A 15,899-nucleotide genomic window follows, 5' to 3' on the forward strand; every position below is an offset into this window, starting at 1 on the left:
CTACAGAAACCGGTTACTCCGCACTAGGTTCGCGGGTAAAGTGAATATTTCCGACAAACCTCTACATCGAAACATTGGATTTTCCCGCCATGTTGAGTCGTCAATCGAAATGTAGCAAAGCTGAGATACACACAGACATATTGATCATATTTAATAGTAAGAAGTTTTAGCGTGGTCGTCGCGCTTCGTTGAGTCAGTTGAGACTTGAGAGACTTGACTTGAGAACGGCACTTTAAAATAGGAACACACCATATTTTGTCGGACGTAGACGTAATGGATAAAGGGCGACTAAGGGAGGGGCTTTAAGTTGGGGTACCTCTTGAAATTGTCACTATTTTGGTCGCAATTTTCTCAGTTAGCCATACAGCTAAACCTGGCCTTTCAGTCATAGCGAGGCCGTTCGCCCTGCCTGCCTCGTGAGGGACGGAAAGACGTAAGACGTGATTATTATTTTTTGGTGACCTGTAACACAGGTGGGTTATACCCACCTATCTCAGGCACCAGTTCTCTCCACTTAATTTAGATATTGCCATAAGCTGAACTATGTATACTTACTACTTATAAGTTGAGAGAAAAATAAACGATTATTTATTATTATTTTACATAAAACCACACTGCTTTCTCGGGGCATAATACAGAGACTATGCCGTGTGGTTCCCGGCACCATTACAAAAAATAATAGGACCACTCCATCTCTTTCCCATGGATGTCGTAAAGGGCGACTAAGGGATAGGCTTACAAACTTGGGATTCTTCTTTTAGGCGACAGGCTAGCAACTTGTCACTATTTGAATCTCAATTCTATATCATTCAGCCAAACAGCTGAACGTGGCCTATCAGTCTTTTTAAGACTGTTGGCTCTGTCTACCCCGCAAGGGATATAGACGTGATTATATGTATGTATGTTATACAGAGACTACATATACACTTGCAACGATCTTTGCATACGTATTCTTGTCATTCACATTCATCTGATGACTTAAGCTCGTCAGTTTAAGTGATCTTGACCCGACCTTTCGTCAGGACGTCTCGATTTGATCAAGGTACGTTTTTATAGGACTTTCCCTTTCAAAGTCCCCTTTCAAAGTATATATATATTTAGTTTATAGAAAAAGAACACTCCTTGTCTATAAGAATAATAATGTTAACTTTAGTAGTACATACTACAGTACGCCCGCGGATCCACCCGCGTAAAACCAAAAATCCCGATAACTTACGTTCCCGCGAGACTTTCGGGAAACCCTTTCTTAGTGCAACCTAAGACCACATAATAGATTACTTATTCTAAATTTCGCGGTTTGTACTTCAGTAACTCGGTAACAGAAGAGTTTCTCAGCATTCCTGATTTTTTTTTCTTCAACACAAACTTCTTCATGAAAAAATTAAAATTTCGGCTTAGTATTCAGACATTCGCTAACCTGTCTGTCTGTGTGTGGCGTGAAAACTCGGTAAGCACGTTCACACAGCCGTTGCGATTGCAACCGACTGACGTTTGAGTATCGACACGTTTCCCGAACCAGTCATTTCCCTGTTCGCCGTATTTTATACTAGTAATCACATATACTGTTTGCTTCTCAAGAGATATCCACGTTTGGAGTCGTAAATATTGTTGTTGCTGTTATAAAATCTACTTGTGTAAATCCTGTTTAGCAGAGTTACTAGTGAACTGCCACCACTATTGAGTTTGACGATGAATAATACTTATAATGCCAAAACTCTCGCTCGCTCTCACATCATGGCGTATTCCCTAGGGTTCCTAAGCTAGCAAAACTTTGCCAGAACGACGTTCACCAGGCTCCTCTCAAAGAGGTGAGGATGTAACCGGAACCAACACCAGGAAGAAGATTATCACGTTTCCTACTGAAAAGGTCCCATCACTATGATTTAACTTTCTAATGATATCTTTATTAATAGTAAAATTTTAAGTAGTAAGATCCAATTGTCTACAATAAAAACTTACCTACCTATTGAAATACGAAACGATAAATAACAATGATAAATTGCTAAAAGGAAAAACACGATTCATCCATCTTATTAAACACGAATTTAGTATCTTCCAAACTGTTCCACTTCATTTAAAATTTAAAACTAACCGCCATTTCCATTTTAAAAGACAGATCCAGAAGTTTTGGCGCCTGAATATAATACAAAGGCAATACAAAATGGCCCTCACCGTCCGTCCGCGGATTGCTATGAGCCCGGCACCAGGCGCTTCAAATTGCTTCTCAGCACTACTTTAGTAAATGGAGATATTTTATCCATTGTAAGTTACAAAGAATTTGAATTTTACTTTATTAAATGCTGTTAGCAAGCATCGTGGCAAGTGGAAAGATGTAGTCCTAAACTCAACCAACTGATCTGTTTAAGAAACTCCATCGTTAAAATCATATTTGAAATAGATACCTACTTAGGTGAAAATTACTGGCTATTTAGTTGATAATTTATAAAGAGCTAAGAGACTCTTAAAAAACCTACTTTTTTTTTTTAATAACCTTATACAATTACGAGTTGGTAAAAGCTTGTGAATGAAATACGCGGTCAACAAGAGCGTCGGTGGTCGAATCGGTAAGGTTTACCTACAAAGACTGCGGACGTCAGATGGGAGTCGCTTCGTTTAAAAACCTGACTCATTAATCCAGGATCCATAGTCAAAGGCATACCCCGGGCTCCTCACCAGAGAGGTGAGGATGCAAACGGGACTAAAGCCAGGAGGACAAAGAAATACACAGTCAAAAGACTTTATGAGCCAACCAACGCCTGGATTTCCTAAAGAACATATTATACTTCTTACTATCTTCATCCCTTAACCAATAGTCTCAAAAATTCAAGGATATGTTTGGCAGGATGAAAGTTAATTCAGAGGTAGTGACAGGTCGCTAGCAACCACCTAAAAGAAAAATCCTTATTATAATTTCAATAACTACGTACTTAGGTACAGTCGAAACCTGTGCTCGAAATCAACAATTGAACAAACAAATCATACACTTCAAACACACGTTGTTAAAATTTTCCAAGGTATGAATATCAGGTGTTCGAATTGAAATATATGAGTAAATTATTATAGATTCCACCTGTATCATATTAACGACAGATGCTTAGCAATCACGCCGTGTCGACCGTGACATAACTTTTATTTTACTGCGTGCGTTTTATATTAAGTAATATAAGTAACATAAAATCAGTTATACGATTAGTGAAAGTGACAAACACAGAATATAAAATCAGTTATACGATTAGTGAAGTGACAAACACAGGGTTAGTATACTCATTTATAATACGAGTAACATTAAGTAACAGATTAAAGTAAAGATTAATCCAATTTTTCTGTCAAATTGCGGTCGGTTACTTTTTAGCACAGAGCACTGCAAACGCAAACTACGGTAGACACGTTCTTAGCTCTGTAATTTCTGTGATGTGTTTATTTGAACCATTTTACTTTCAATCACCATCTTCTTTTTCCATGAAACGAATCCTGTTAAGCCTCAACAATCTTTGCAGAAAAATCAACGATAAAGGAAAACATTGTGAGTAAAACCTGCACAATGAGATATTAATTTGAACCCTCATTCCAAAATGCTTATTCATATACCATATGGGTTAACAGCATAATTATGCATTTACCATATTTTCAAATACACGTTCCTTTATCGTTCTTTTTCTGAAAAGATTGTGGACACTAAATGGGATTGACATATATAGGATTATTTTTTTCTTAATTTCTTTTTTAAGCCTTGAATCTATAAAATGCCACCACATTGGATGTGTTTCCTTCTTCTTGTGGTGCCAAGTGGAGCCTTGAGGGTATTAGTGGTGTTTCCATTCACGTCTCCAAGCCATAATTTGCTGGGACGATCAGTCGTCAGACATCTCTTAGATGCGAATCATGAGGTAAGGATTCAAACAAAAACATATTTATTTACAAAAAGAAGAGGTAGGTACTCTATATTTTAGTACATTCTTTTTTCTATCCCTTTAACTTGATAAAATATAATCTATAAAGTTAGGTATTCTTCTTCATAATTCCTTCATTGCAGGTTGTCCATATCACATCATTTCCTTACAAAACGGCAAAAGAAAATCTAACCGAAATCAGTATCGAGGCTTTAGGGGCACAAATTTTGGAAGAAATAGAAAATGGCAAGTACCAACTTTGTTTGGGCTGAATTACCATACCTACTAAGTTGATACAGTTGGCTCTGTGTACCCCGCAAGGGATATAACGTGACTTAATGTTAATGTATGTTAACACATATGTATATAATATATTCTACATACATACAAACATACATTTATCACGCCTCTTTCCCTGGGGGGTAGGCAGAGACCACATTTTTCCTTTCATAATATATTACTCGTATACTTGTACGATGTAAGTATAAAAACATTCACACAAACATGCCACGTTCAGTTGTATGGCTTAATGATGGAATTGAGAATCAAATAGTGACAGGATGCTAGCTCATCGCCTACTAAAAGAATCTTAGTTTATTGTTTGTAGCCTTTGACAACATCCATGGGAAAAATATGAGGTGGTCTTATTCTAAAGAGCCGGGAACCACACGGCAATCTCATAATTATTAATATATGGATATTGTTTTAGCTCGAGTTTATTCTGTGAAAAATTTGGTTGGTCATAAAAACGACTTTAATGCCATCAAAAAGTTGTATTTCCCTTACGACTTCCACAAACGTACCTTGGACAATGAGAACATGACAAAGTTCCTGTCCGACCCGCGAGAGAAATTCGACGTGGTTCTGATAGAATGGTTCTTCTCTGATCTGTTTGCTGGGTAAGTTTTAAACCGACATCTAAATGGCGAAGATCCTCATTTCGACATTCTTTTTTTGATAAATAAGATAAATTGATTCGGTCCTAATTTCGTGAGTAATTTGTAACTATACATTTTACATTGATTTGGAGGCGATGTAATGAGAAACAATGTCATAAACCGTCGAAGATAGTAGTAAAATTAAGGCAAGTTAACTTTTTAATACATTTTCACGTGATTTCATTTAAGTATTTTGTTTTATATTTTGAAAGCTACCTAGCTTAGGTATAGCTACCTATACGTCTTCGTCGAGAAGCGGCACAATTACAATACACATCCTTTCTTCTATACACTTCAATACACTTGCCTATTTAGGAAAAAATACAATAGCATATATACGAAAGTAGCTACATAAATATCTACCTCCCTTTCAGCATCCCCCCATTGTTCCAGTGTCCGTTTATTTGGATGGCTTCAACGGATGCGCATTGGCAAGTCCTTAGTTTGGTAGGAGAAGTGCCGAACCCTGCTTACACCCCGGACATCTTCGACTTATCCCCAACAGCAAGCCTGTGGGATAGAGTATGCTCCCTTGCATATTTTGTAAAGAAATATTTTTTATCTAAGTGAGTAGTTATCAAATTACTTAGATACTTAGACGATATATACGAAAGATTGTGGGCATGTATGTTTGTTCTTCTTTCTTAAATTTTAAGTAAGTAATTAAGCGACCACTGCCGAGATGAAAAAAAAACCATTAATCGTAGGCTCTCATCTTAATATAATAAGCTAGGTAGTGTGCAATGTGCAGGTTTCCTCGCGATATTTTCTATACTAAACTAATATAACTCAGAAAAGTAACATGGCCGCCGTAATATTTGAAACTGCACAGCACAGTTATTTATTCAGGCACTATGACCGTTCGACTATCGAAGCTGCGTGCATATCTAGTATTGTCATTATTTCAGAATATTTTTCGCTACTCTTGAAAAATCAACTTACAACGCCGTCTATCCAAGCATAGCGGTTAAAAGAGGAGTGTCTATGCCTTCGTATGAAGATGCCGTGTACAACGCATCGATGCTCTTCATAAACTCTCACCCAGCCTTGGGGATGCCCCACAATATACCACTGAACGCCAAATATATTGGGGGATATCATATGGATACTGATTTAAAATCAATGCCAACGGTAGGTACGACACTAAAGCAGGTAAACGTTAATTTGAACTTTTCTTGTTAGTAATCAGAGGTTTATGTTTATGACCTTAACTCTACTAACTTATTTTTCCAATTTACTTGGAAACAAACAGCAACCATATAATTGTACCTATGTTCAAATTTTTTTGTTTGCTACCTGACAAATATGGCCGTAGGTAATTATAACATATTAATAAAATATATTGATACATAAGAGAGTTCCAAAATTTATTAAAAAAAAAAAAAAAAAGAAAAGCACCTTTATTAGCATTTTCACACAAAACTTGTAAATTTCTTCTAGCATTTACAAAACATAATGGACAATGCTAATCACGGAGTCATATACTTCAGTTTGGGCACTAACTTGGAAAGCAGGTTAATGTCTGGAGACATGATCAGTTCCTTGCTAACGATGTTCTCGAAACTAAAACAAGCTGTGATATGGAAATTTGAGGAACACCTAAAAAATGTGCCTAAAAATGTCTATTTGGCGAGATGGGCGCCCCAGCTGAATATTTTAGGTGAATTTCTTTGATAATTATTAAGTTTATAAACTACGTAAATGACCTAAATTCATAACTGTTAATGTATAATTACGACTTTTACTGAAGCACAGAGAAACCTTTCCATTTGCCACGATCCTTACTTCATTCCTTTGATCCACATTTATCAATCTTTTCATGCAACTTAGGTAACAAAGGACCAAATGGAATAATCCTGTTTCAGCTCATCCCAATTTGAAAATCTTCATAACACACAGTGGTCGAATGTCTTTGACGGAGGCTGTACATTACGGTGTACCAGTCATAGGTATACCAATGTACGCAGACCAATTTCTGAATATCAAAGCCTGTGTTAAGAAGCATGTGGGCCTAGAAGTGACATTGAAGGAAAATTTGGCTGACGACCTGATGGATGCTATTACAGAAATTCTCAATAATCGGACGTGAGTATTGTATTTGTTTACCCCGGAAAAATAAAGATGTGATATGTGTCTCATCCACGTAATACGATAACTACGTTAAGACTTACGAGTCTTTACTTATCAGATTTCTATGATCATCTTCCCGGCGTTAGGCTCAGGTTTCTCCAAAGCGGAGAGGAGACGAGAGGAGCTGAGCTGCGAAGCTGACAGGTTATTACTCCCAAAATGGGGAGGAAATGTGAGCTATACATAGCGGAAATGTGTGCTTTATGAGCTCAAACTCAGTCAAGCGCTGTCTTGATCACACATCTCCGCTTCGCCGACATTTTCATCAACAACATCAATCTTTTGTTTCAGATATACGGACAAAGCTCTAGAACTATCTATGACTTACAACCACAGACCTCTTACTCCTGGACAAGAATTAGTTTACTGGGCAGAGCATACAGTCATATCCAAGGGCGCTAGGCATTTGAGGCCTACAACCCAAGAGGTGTTCCTGTACCAAAAATCGTATATAGATTTAATTTTAGTCGTTATATTTATTGGAAGTTTCATATGTTTTGTATGTAGCTTCATTAGAAAGAAACTCAATACTGTGAAGGAAAAACGAAATTGATATATTTTTTAATATCTGCGTAAAATAACTTAAAGTGAAAATAAAAAGACAAAATTTTGGAAACAAGTACGCCATATCTCTTCTCTTATAATTAAACTTCATGAAATTTTTGTAATAATATGAAGTTATGTCGTATAAAATTACTCCCACGGAAGAAAAGCTTACCGTATTATCAAAATCATTGTTTACCCATTATTTTTATTTTTGTGGAAGCTATTCTGGTTTTAACACTAATCGCTTACTTGTTAAAAGTAAACACACGCATGCGTTAACACATTTTATTAAATCATAGTTTTACATTGTTAATTTTATAAATTAGGTATATGTTTAAATAATCTATTTAATATAATACTTCAACATTTAATACTTAACTGATTAAATTATACTATATGAGAAAAGAATAAAAGCAGATCAGCAATAAAAATATATGTGAAAAATCAAATTTTAGTAGCAAATAACAATTTTACAAATAGATACATACTAGCTCTTGCTCGGGGCTTCCTTCTTTGAGAATTTTATCGAAATCCAAGTTTCTGCTGTTTTTGACAGAGTCAAGAGCCATTTTTCCCTTTTACTTAGATACAAGTTAAATAAATATAGGGGAAGGGCGGGCAAGACGGTTATGGTAGGCAAAAAGGGTATTTCATTTATTTCTATGCAAACGAAAGAACGAGACAACACGATCACGGGACGCGCTAGCGCGCTCGCGCCATAGATAAAACAGTACGCCGCGGGGAGCGGCACGCTTAAGACGAGTGCACTGGGAGCTGTACATGTTTTCGCGCTAAAAAAATACAATATTTGCAACGTAAGTACACTCTATTTTTACAATTTATGTGAAGCTTACTGTGAATGAATATACATCGCGTTTAAGTTTGGCATGTGTACTATCAAATACGAGTTCATCATACTAAAATAAAAAATATTTGTAAATGGTTTTGAGGTGTGGGCTCAGACAGGGGGTGGAAGGCAAAACGGGTCCGGGCAAAACGGGTAGTACCCTTTTTGCCCGCTTAATATTTTTGGTTTAAAGCATGGCTTTAATTGATCATCTCTATTTCAGATGGTGTACAATTATAAAAGAAAAACTGAGAGAGCATCTTGGTCGGAGAGTACGCTAAGAGAAGCAATGAATGAGGCAAAAAAAACCTCAATAAAAGGTGCTGCCACTAAATATGGAATATCCTACAGTGTTTTACAGCGACGCATGAAAACAGGTTCTTCTGTCAAGAGTCTCGGTAGGTTCAAATCAATATTTACAAATGATGAAGAGCTAGAGTTAGTTCAGCATCTAAAGTCCCTAGATTCTCTATTTTACGGACTTACTAAGTCTGAATTTTTGCGATTGGTTGGTGAATTTGCTAAGCGCAAAAATAAGCAAACAACGTTCAAAAATAATACTGCAGGAAAGCAATGGTTCAAAAACTTCAAAATGAGGCATCCTGAAATAGTACTGAGGACACCAGAATCTACGTCCATAGCCAGGTTACAAGCATTTAATAGGCCAGCTGTCAACAGGTTCTACGATTTACTTGAAAGCTTATTAGAATCAGAAAAAATTCGGCCCGATATGATTTACAACATGGATGAAACAGGTGTCAGAACGTCATCCACTAGACCACCTAAAGTACTGTCCGTTTATGGTAAAAAACAAGTAGGAATAGTCAGCAGTTTAGAAAAAGGAACATTAACTACAGTTATTTGTTGCTGCAGTGCGTCCGGCAATTTTGCACCGCCTCCTTTTTTTATTTTCAAACGAAAGCGGTTTCAAGCTCGATTGCTGGATGGTGCCCTTCCAGGTTGTGAAGCAGCTGTTTCTGATAGCGGTTGGATTAATGGTGAAATATTCTTGGAATGGCTAAGGGTTTTCGTGAGCTATGTTAGACCAACCCAAGATCGCAAAGCTTTGTTGCTTTTGGATAATCATGAGTCACATAAATATTATCCTGCTTTAGATTATGCCACTAAAAACAACGTCATATTTTTATCGATTCCTCCTCATACTTCACACAAATTACAACCACTAGATGTAGCTATATACTCACCATTCAAAACCTTCTTTGAAATAGAGATCAATAAATTTCAGAAGCAATATCCAGGCAGGGTTATGGACCAATATGACGTAGCAAAACTTGTGAGCCAGGCTTACCTGAGATCAGCTACACCACAAAATGCTTTAAGTGGTTTTCGAGCATCAGGAATTCAACCGTTTGATCGTTATGCTATTGGAGAAGAATATTTTGCACCATCTGCTGTTTACAATCGTGAAGTACAACCACAAGAACCTCATCGCAATGATCACCATCTTAACCTTCTTCAGGTAACTAAAAATTTACCAGCGCAGATTTTTGATGAGGAACATGAGCCACCTGCTCCACCGTGCTCTGAAAATTTAAACCAGCTGATGGAAAATATTCAACCTACTCAGACTGAAACAATAAATCAAAACCCTAAAAATGCTGAAGTCATTGAACAAGTAGAAGTAGAAACATTTCCTTCTGCATTATCGCAGGTAGATCGAGGAACAGCTACACCGCCGCCAACCATAGAATTCCTGAACACAAGAAATATTCTTCAAGAAATTAATCCATTTCCACAAAATACTCAAAGAATAACAAAGAGACGTAGACAGCCACAAAAATCTGAAATTCTAACTAGTACTCCGGTAAAAACTCTACAGAAAGATAAATTTGAAAAAACACAGATGACGAAAGTTAGCACGCCAAAACCATCTACATCTGGACAGAAAAAAAAGAAGGGAAAGGAAAAGAAAGAAGGGAAAGGAAAGAAGAAAACTAACCATATCAGCGAAAATATAGATTTTTTTTGCATTATATGCAGAGAAAAATACGAAAGTCCTCCTACAGAGGACTGGATCCAGTGCTCACAATGTCAAGAATGGTCTCATGAATCATGTTCTTCTTATAGTGGACATGGATCGTACTTTTGTGACATCTGTTTTGATTAATAGATTAAATTATATACCATATTCTTTTTGCCCGCTTAGGGTACCCGTTTTACCGACCCCCTAAGGGCAAAACGGGTTTTTAGATAATTTTTTTTAAACTGATATTACTTAATTATGATGATTGTTTAGTTCATTTTCACTGATGATTGTGATAGCCAAAGAGGCAAAGTTTCGTTTTGTTTTTGTTTTTTAATAAAATTCTATTCATTTACAAAGATTTTGATTGATAAACCTTAAGGGGCCCGCGTTGCCCGACCGTCCCCTACATACAGTAAATTATTTGAAGAAAAACCGTTTAAATTAATTCTACTTATTTTCTAATAAATTATTAACATTTATTTCATTATCAAAAACTAAGTCGTTCAGTCAATCACATTGAAAACAACAATAGCTTTTATGTCGTGCGTGTATAAACTCCCTTACGTTATATACAAATAATAAGTCAATAAAATATAACAATTATATATCACAAAAAGTTTAAATAGACATCAATAAAATTCATATTATATACATGCTCTGATTTTATTTATCAAAGCAACACTAAGTTATGACTAAAAATAGAAATAAAATATATTTAAAAATTATACAAATAAATATAATCCATTGTTTTATTTCAAGGACACTAATTTAAAAACCACAAAATGGACATCTTAATAATTAGTGGGCCCTCGAATTTCAAAGCACTTAGTGCAGTCTCCACTTAATATTAGTTAAATACTTACATAGATTGTCAACTCTTATTAAAGCTATGACTCGTATTGTTGTTTTCCAAGAAACTAGGCGTTTTACCTTCTCTAACAACACGCAGAGCTTGTAACACTCTCGCTTTGTCCAACTCTTTCTCAGACGCTTTCTCATTGTCAAGACACAATTCGCCCATTCTATTATCAAACTGCTCTATGACCTTGACTCTATAATCTATGGACGACGCCACAGGGTTAGCTGTCAACCATAGATATTCTAGACAAGGTAACTTACAAATATGTTGTACTTCTTCCACATCATGTATAAGATTGCAGCTCAAGTCTAGACTTTCGAGAGAGTACAATCTCGAGAAACCTTGTAATGTTTCAACTTGGTTTTGTGATAAGTCGATTTTGACTATGTTGCCTATTTTTGCATGCCAGTTCTCGCACGCTGCGAACTTGTTCATGGACAGATTGAGAACCCTCAGTTCGTGAAGGGAGGATATGTCGCAGAGTTCCGTGAGCTTGTTGGACGAAAGGCTGAGGTGTTGGAGTCGGGGTACAAGTTTGATGGCCCAGTCGACTTGCTTTATGTTGTTGCTCGCGAAGTTTATGACAGAGAGTTTCTTCCATTTCTGTAAATTAGGAAATAAATATGTTTAGACGATAAATACTGAAAGAAGTATATTAGGACTTCTATTAGGTAATAAACACAAACACTTGAGAAATATGTCATAAAAAATTGAAATTAGTCGATGACGGATTTCCCGGCAGGCTTTCTTGTCATGTTTTGACCTTTATGGGGTAGACGGAGTCTCGTTAAAGTTCAGCTGAATGGCTTTGTGATGAAATTAATTGATTTAGATAGAGGCAGTTCGATAGCCTAAACGACAAATCTCAAGTTCGTAAATGTTCTCATCAAAACGATCAAGCATCAAAAATATGAAAATAATAGAATAGAATAGATTTATTTTAAAATTGTATCACTTATTGACGTCACATCACTTAAGTCTTATTATATCTACGAGTACTACCGCTTCCAAAGCGCACGTGTAGAAGAAGCGGCGGAACAAACCACACAGCAGCATTTTCACCGGACGTGAATTTACAAATATAGATCTCATAAATCTAAATCGTGGACGAATGCACATTGTCTACATTAAATAATATGATTGAATTTAAAACTTATGGTTTCAAAACGAATATCGAAAAACGACACCATTTTTTCGAGAAAAGCGGCACTTTTCGTCGTATTTTCTTCACAACACATGGATAATTAGATGTAGTAAAGAGTAATAATAATAAGATCGTTTAACCTAAATACTGCTGATAGTAGTTTCTGTATACCACGTGCGCGATAATAGGTCAAATGGCGACAGATAAGCTCTAATTAAATATGTTTACTAACGTGTCACATGATTATTGCAGGAAGTACATAGCATATTTTTATAGTACATTACACACACTAAATAGCTTTACATTGGACAGTCTACCTTATCATCTATGCATGAAAGTCTATGGCGCGGTAATAGAGGCGATTTTCCAGTGAATTTGGGTAGGCCCAAGTTATACTACTATACCACTCTAACTTTCCCGTGTTTGTCATAAGAGTCGACTAAGGAAGTTAAAGTTAGTAGGGATTCCACTGATATACTGATTACACATAACGCATTTCACGATTCGCCAAAGGGTTTATTACGCAAACTTTCTTTTTTTTTTAAAAGGTTATATTAAGTACCTGGAATTCCTTTCCCGCCTCTATTTTCCCCGATAACTACAACTTTGGGATGTTCCAGGCGCGAGTGAAATAACTAAATTGCGCTATCTTAAACTCCAAAGTACAAAGGTCTTTGTCTACCTCTCCGGGAAAGATGCATGATTTAATGTACCTATTTATGTACTTTCATCTAGTGATGGGCCACGGAGTAAGATAGAAAAGGGTCCAAGAACCTTTTTAACAGTTAAAGAATTTTCAAGAAGATCAGCCTTTACCAACAAAAAAACAAACTAACTTTACCTGTTAATAACATTAGTATAGATTTGACTAAACTTACAACAGTATCGGCAATGCTATCCTGATCCTTGTGCAAGATGTCGACAAGCAGGAACTCGTTCATAGACACCACACTAGCTATCAATACTGACAGGGTCATCAGGGTGTCGCGGAGGGTGCCTGAAAGCATTTTAAATCATTACACATACATACATATAATCACGTCCATATCCCTTGCGGGGTAGACAGAGCCAACAGTCTTAAAAAGACTGATAGGCCATGTTTAGCTGTTTGGCTTAATGATAGAATTGAGAATCAAATAGTGATAGGTTGCTAGTCTATCGCTTAAAAGAAGAATCCCAAGTTTATAAGCCTATCCCTTAACCGCCTTTTACGACATCCATGAAAAAGAGATAGAATGGTCCTATTTTTTTAATGCTGGGAACCACACAGAATGGTGTTTTGTCAAAATCAATCATAAACAAATATGTCATGTTTTATGACCATGAAAATAACTACCAATAATTACTAATTAGTCAAAATGCAGTGGACATTCTCCCTTCCCTGTCCACTGCATTTAGCATTATTTATATATAGCTATAACTCAGATTAAAATTAAATGTAACATATATCCTATACATATAAACTGCTATGTATAATAAACTTTTCAAAAGTACATACTACCTACTTTCAAATAATATATATATAATTAAATTTAGTTTTTTATAGTGTGCTGGACCAATCAAGATGCGTGTCACCCATTAAGTAACATGTTTGACTAGGACTGCTCTGTTAAAAGCAAAAAGTCTCACCAACACTCTGGATGCATGCCATTGGTACCCCAAGAATCTTCAATTCCATCAACGATTTGAACGGAGTCATATCAAACTGCAGGTTATTTGGTATAATATTACTTGTCCCCAGCTTCTCATAGCTGCCTTCGATGCTCAGAGATCGGAGTTGAGAACAGAAATCTAATATGTGACTGAAGTCATACATTTGGTCAACTTTTTCAGTCGGCGGGCACGCCATTTTGAGTCTCTCACTTATTGCATGAAGCTGTGGAAAAAAATTACTTTTAAAACTTTAGGTTATAATTAAGATAGTTTTATTTTTTAAATCTTGTATTAACTTAAGTGAGTGAAACACAAAATATACAATTATAAAAATTGTGAAACAAAAACAAATGCTGTGTGAACAGTTTGTGTTTGTCTGTTTTCATAAACAAGCAATATGCCAATCATGATTAAAATATAAATAACTTTACAAAGAAGAATAAATTGAGCCATTGCTCAATTTATTCTTCTTTGTTAATCTCATTAGATTAAAAGGTCATACACACCTCCATGGGATAGAAAACATGAGCGTTTGCACTCTCCAGTAAGGAATCTCCTTCCAAATACAAAGTCTTTGCTAAGTCTTGCAACAAAAAGAATATATCATACAAATGGAAATCCAAAAAGTGGGCGAATTCATAAGGCATCGACAGCCGCAAGTAGTTAAATACATTTTTGAGATAATCGTTCAGGCCTTCCCGTCTCTGTTCAACAAATTTGGGAGTTTTATTTCTTATGACCTTCTTTGGCGGGAGCAATTCCCTTGCGACTCCATGGTTTGAAACCAACTTTTCGTGCAGTTCCACAAAGTCATTGTACCGATGCGACACGTTCCAGTAAACAGAGCCTACTCTAACACTGATTTTGTAATAAGTAACACCATCTTTTGAACTTGTATCTTCCACATTTACGGAACTATCGTTTCGATGGGTAACGAATGAAGACATATTTAGGAGATTCCTTTATTTTTATGTAAAATTGAAGCAGGCATTTGTATCGTTGTCGTGACGTAATAATTATTGTTATTGCAATGAATTTCCGTCAGAAAAAAACCAAAACTGAGAAAGGAAAAGAACATTTAGCTTTGGCAGCTGATTGTTGAGCTGACGCTTGCTTGACAGCAGATTTCTGACAGTATCTGACAATAACAATTAAATGCTTGCCAGTGCCTAATTAAATTTCTACCGTAAACAAAGAATTTATACATACAAACATAAATCAGCCTCTCCCGGAGGGGTAGACAGAGACTACATCTTTCTACTTGCCACGAGAAAATTATCGTCAAGAATGTATCGCTAGAATTTTATTTAAATTCTTTAACCGTTAACGTGTAATTAGTTATATAGTGTAAATAATATAAAATGGTTTTTCGGTAAATGATTTTTGGGTACAAGGTACATTTATACAATAAGCTTTGCTACATAATTCATCTTGCGTTAATTTGAGAGCTCTCGCCCGAGATCTGCCTGTGACCGTAATCCTAAAGTGAACAAATGAGGGTTTTACAAGTTTTATTTCCGCCCGTCTGACCTTCATAACCTTGATCTTACACATATTTCTTTTTGTTTTAGTCTGAAACTTTTTCAAAATTAATATACCTATTGCTATTACTAGCCCCACAGCTGGATAACTATGTATTCAGCTTGAATTAATTTTAATTCAGCAAGCATCAGCTTAGAATTTTCGTATCAAATGTTTATTTTAAATATCTATTAATCAAAGCATTTTTCAACAAGGATTACCAATTTATTAACTAGCCTTTGTAGATTCTCTGGATTCTCGTGTAAAAAGAAAATAAAGCAAAGGTCCCAGGATGCTACCCTGGGGAACTCCAGACCTATTCTTATGTACCTAGTGTTTTACCTTTTTACCTATCATAAATAAAATCATGCCTCTTTTTCGGAG

The 15,899-nt window shown here is 36.0% G+C and overlaps 3 protein-coding genes across 4 annotated transcripts; 2 read left to right on the forward strand and 1 right to left on the reverse strand.

Moving 5' to 3' along the window:
- The first annotated feature begins 3,090 nt into the window (after window positions 1-3,090).
- Window positions 3,091-8,104, forward strand: LOC106131701 (UDP-glucosyltransferase 2). 2 transcript variants are annotated; one of them, XM_060950000.1, is made up of 9 exons: window positions 3,091-3,254; window positions 3,729-3,887; window positions 4,034-4,136; window positions 4,600-4,789; window positions 5,203-5,394; window positions 5,737-5,959; window positions 6,269-6,488; window positions 6,694-6,913; window positions 7,250-8,104. In XM_060950000.1, the coding sequence occupies exons 2-9, from the start codon at window positions 3,744-3,746 to the stop codon at window positions 7,509-7,511; spliced, it is 1,554 nt and encodes a 517-aa protein (XP_060805983.1). In that variant the 5' UTR covers window positions 3,091-3,254; window positions 3,729-3,743; the 3' UTR covers window positions 7,512-8,104. The 2 variants fall into 2 exon arrangements, with proteins under 2 accessions (XP_060805983.1, XP_060805984.1); XM_060950001.1 differs by lacking the exon at window positions 3,091-3,254 and adding an exon at window positions 3,407-3,523.
- A 10-nt stretch (window positions 8,105-8,114) lies between these two features.
- LOC106138133 (uncharacterized) lies at window positions 8,115-10,479 on the forward strand. Its single transcript, XM_013339186.2, has 2 exons — window positions 8,115-8,319; window positions 8,575-10,479. Exon 2 carries the CDS (start codon window positions 8,575-8,577, stop codon window positions 10,477-10,479), a length of 1,905 nt encoding a protein of 634 aa, XP_013194640.2. The 5' UTR covers window positions 8,115-8,319.
- Window positions 10,480-10,748: 269 nt separating this feature from the next.
- Window positions 10,749-15,104, reverse strand: LOC106131702 (nischarin). The gene is made up of 4 exons (XM_013330876.2): window positions 14,501-15,104; window positions 13,971-14,217; window positions 13,220-13,338; window positions 10,749-11,800 (listed from the first exon to the last, which is right to left on the reverse strand). The coding sequence occupies exons 1-4, from the start codon at window positions 14,939-14,941 to the stop codon at window positions 11,210-11,212; spliced, it is 1,398 nt and encodes a 465-aa protein (XP_013186330.2). The 5' UTR covers window positions 14,942-15,104; the 3' UTR covers window positions 10,749-11,209.
- Between the last annotated feature and the right edge of the window lie 795 nt (window positions 15,105-15,899).

Source organism: Amyelois transitella, chromosome 20 (assembly GCF_032362555.1).
Source record: "Amyelois transitella isolate CPQ chromosome 20, ilAmyTran1.1, whole genome shotgun sequence".
NCBI lineage: Eukaryota > Metazoa > Arthropoda > Insecta > Lepidoptera > Pyralidae > Amyelois > Amyelois transitella.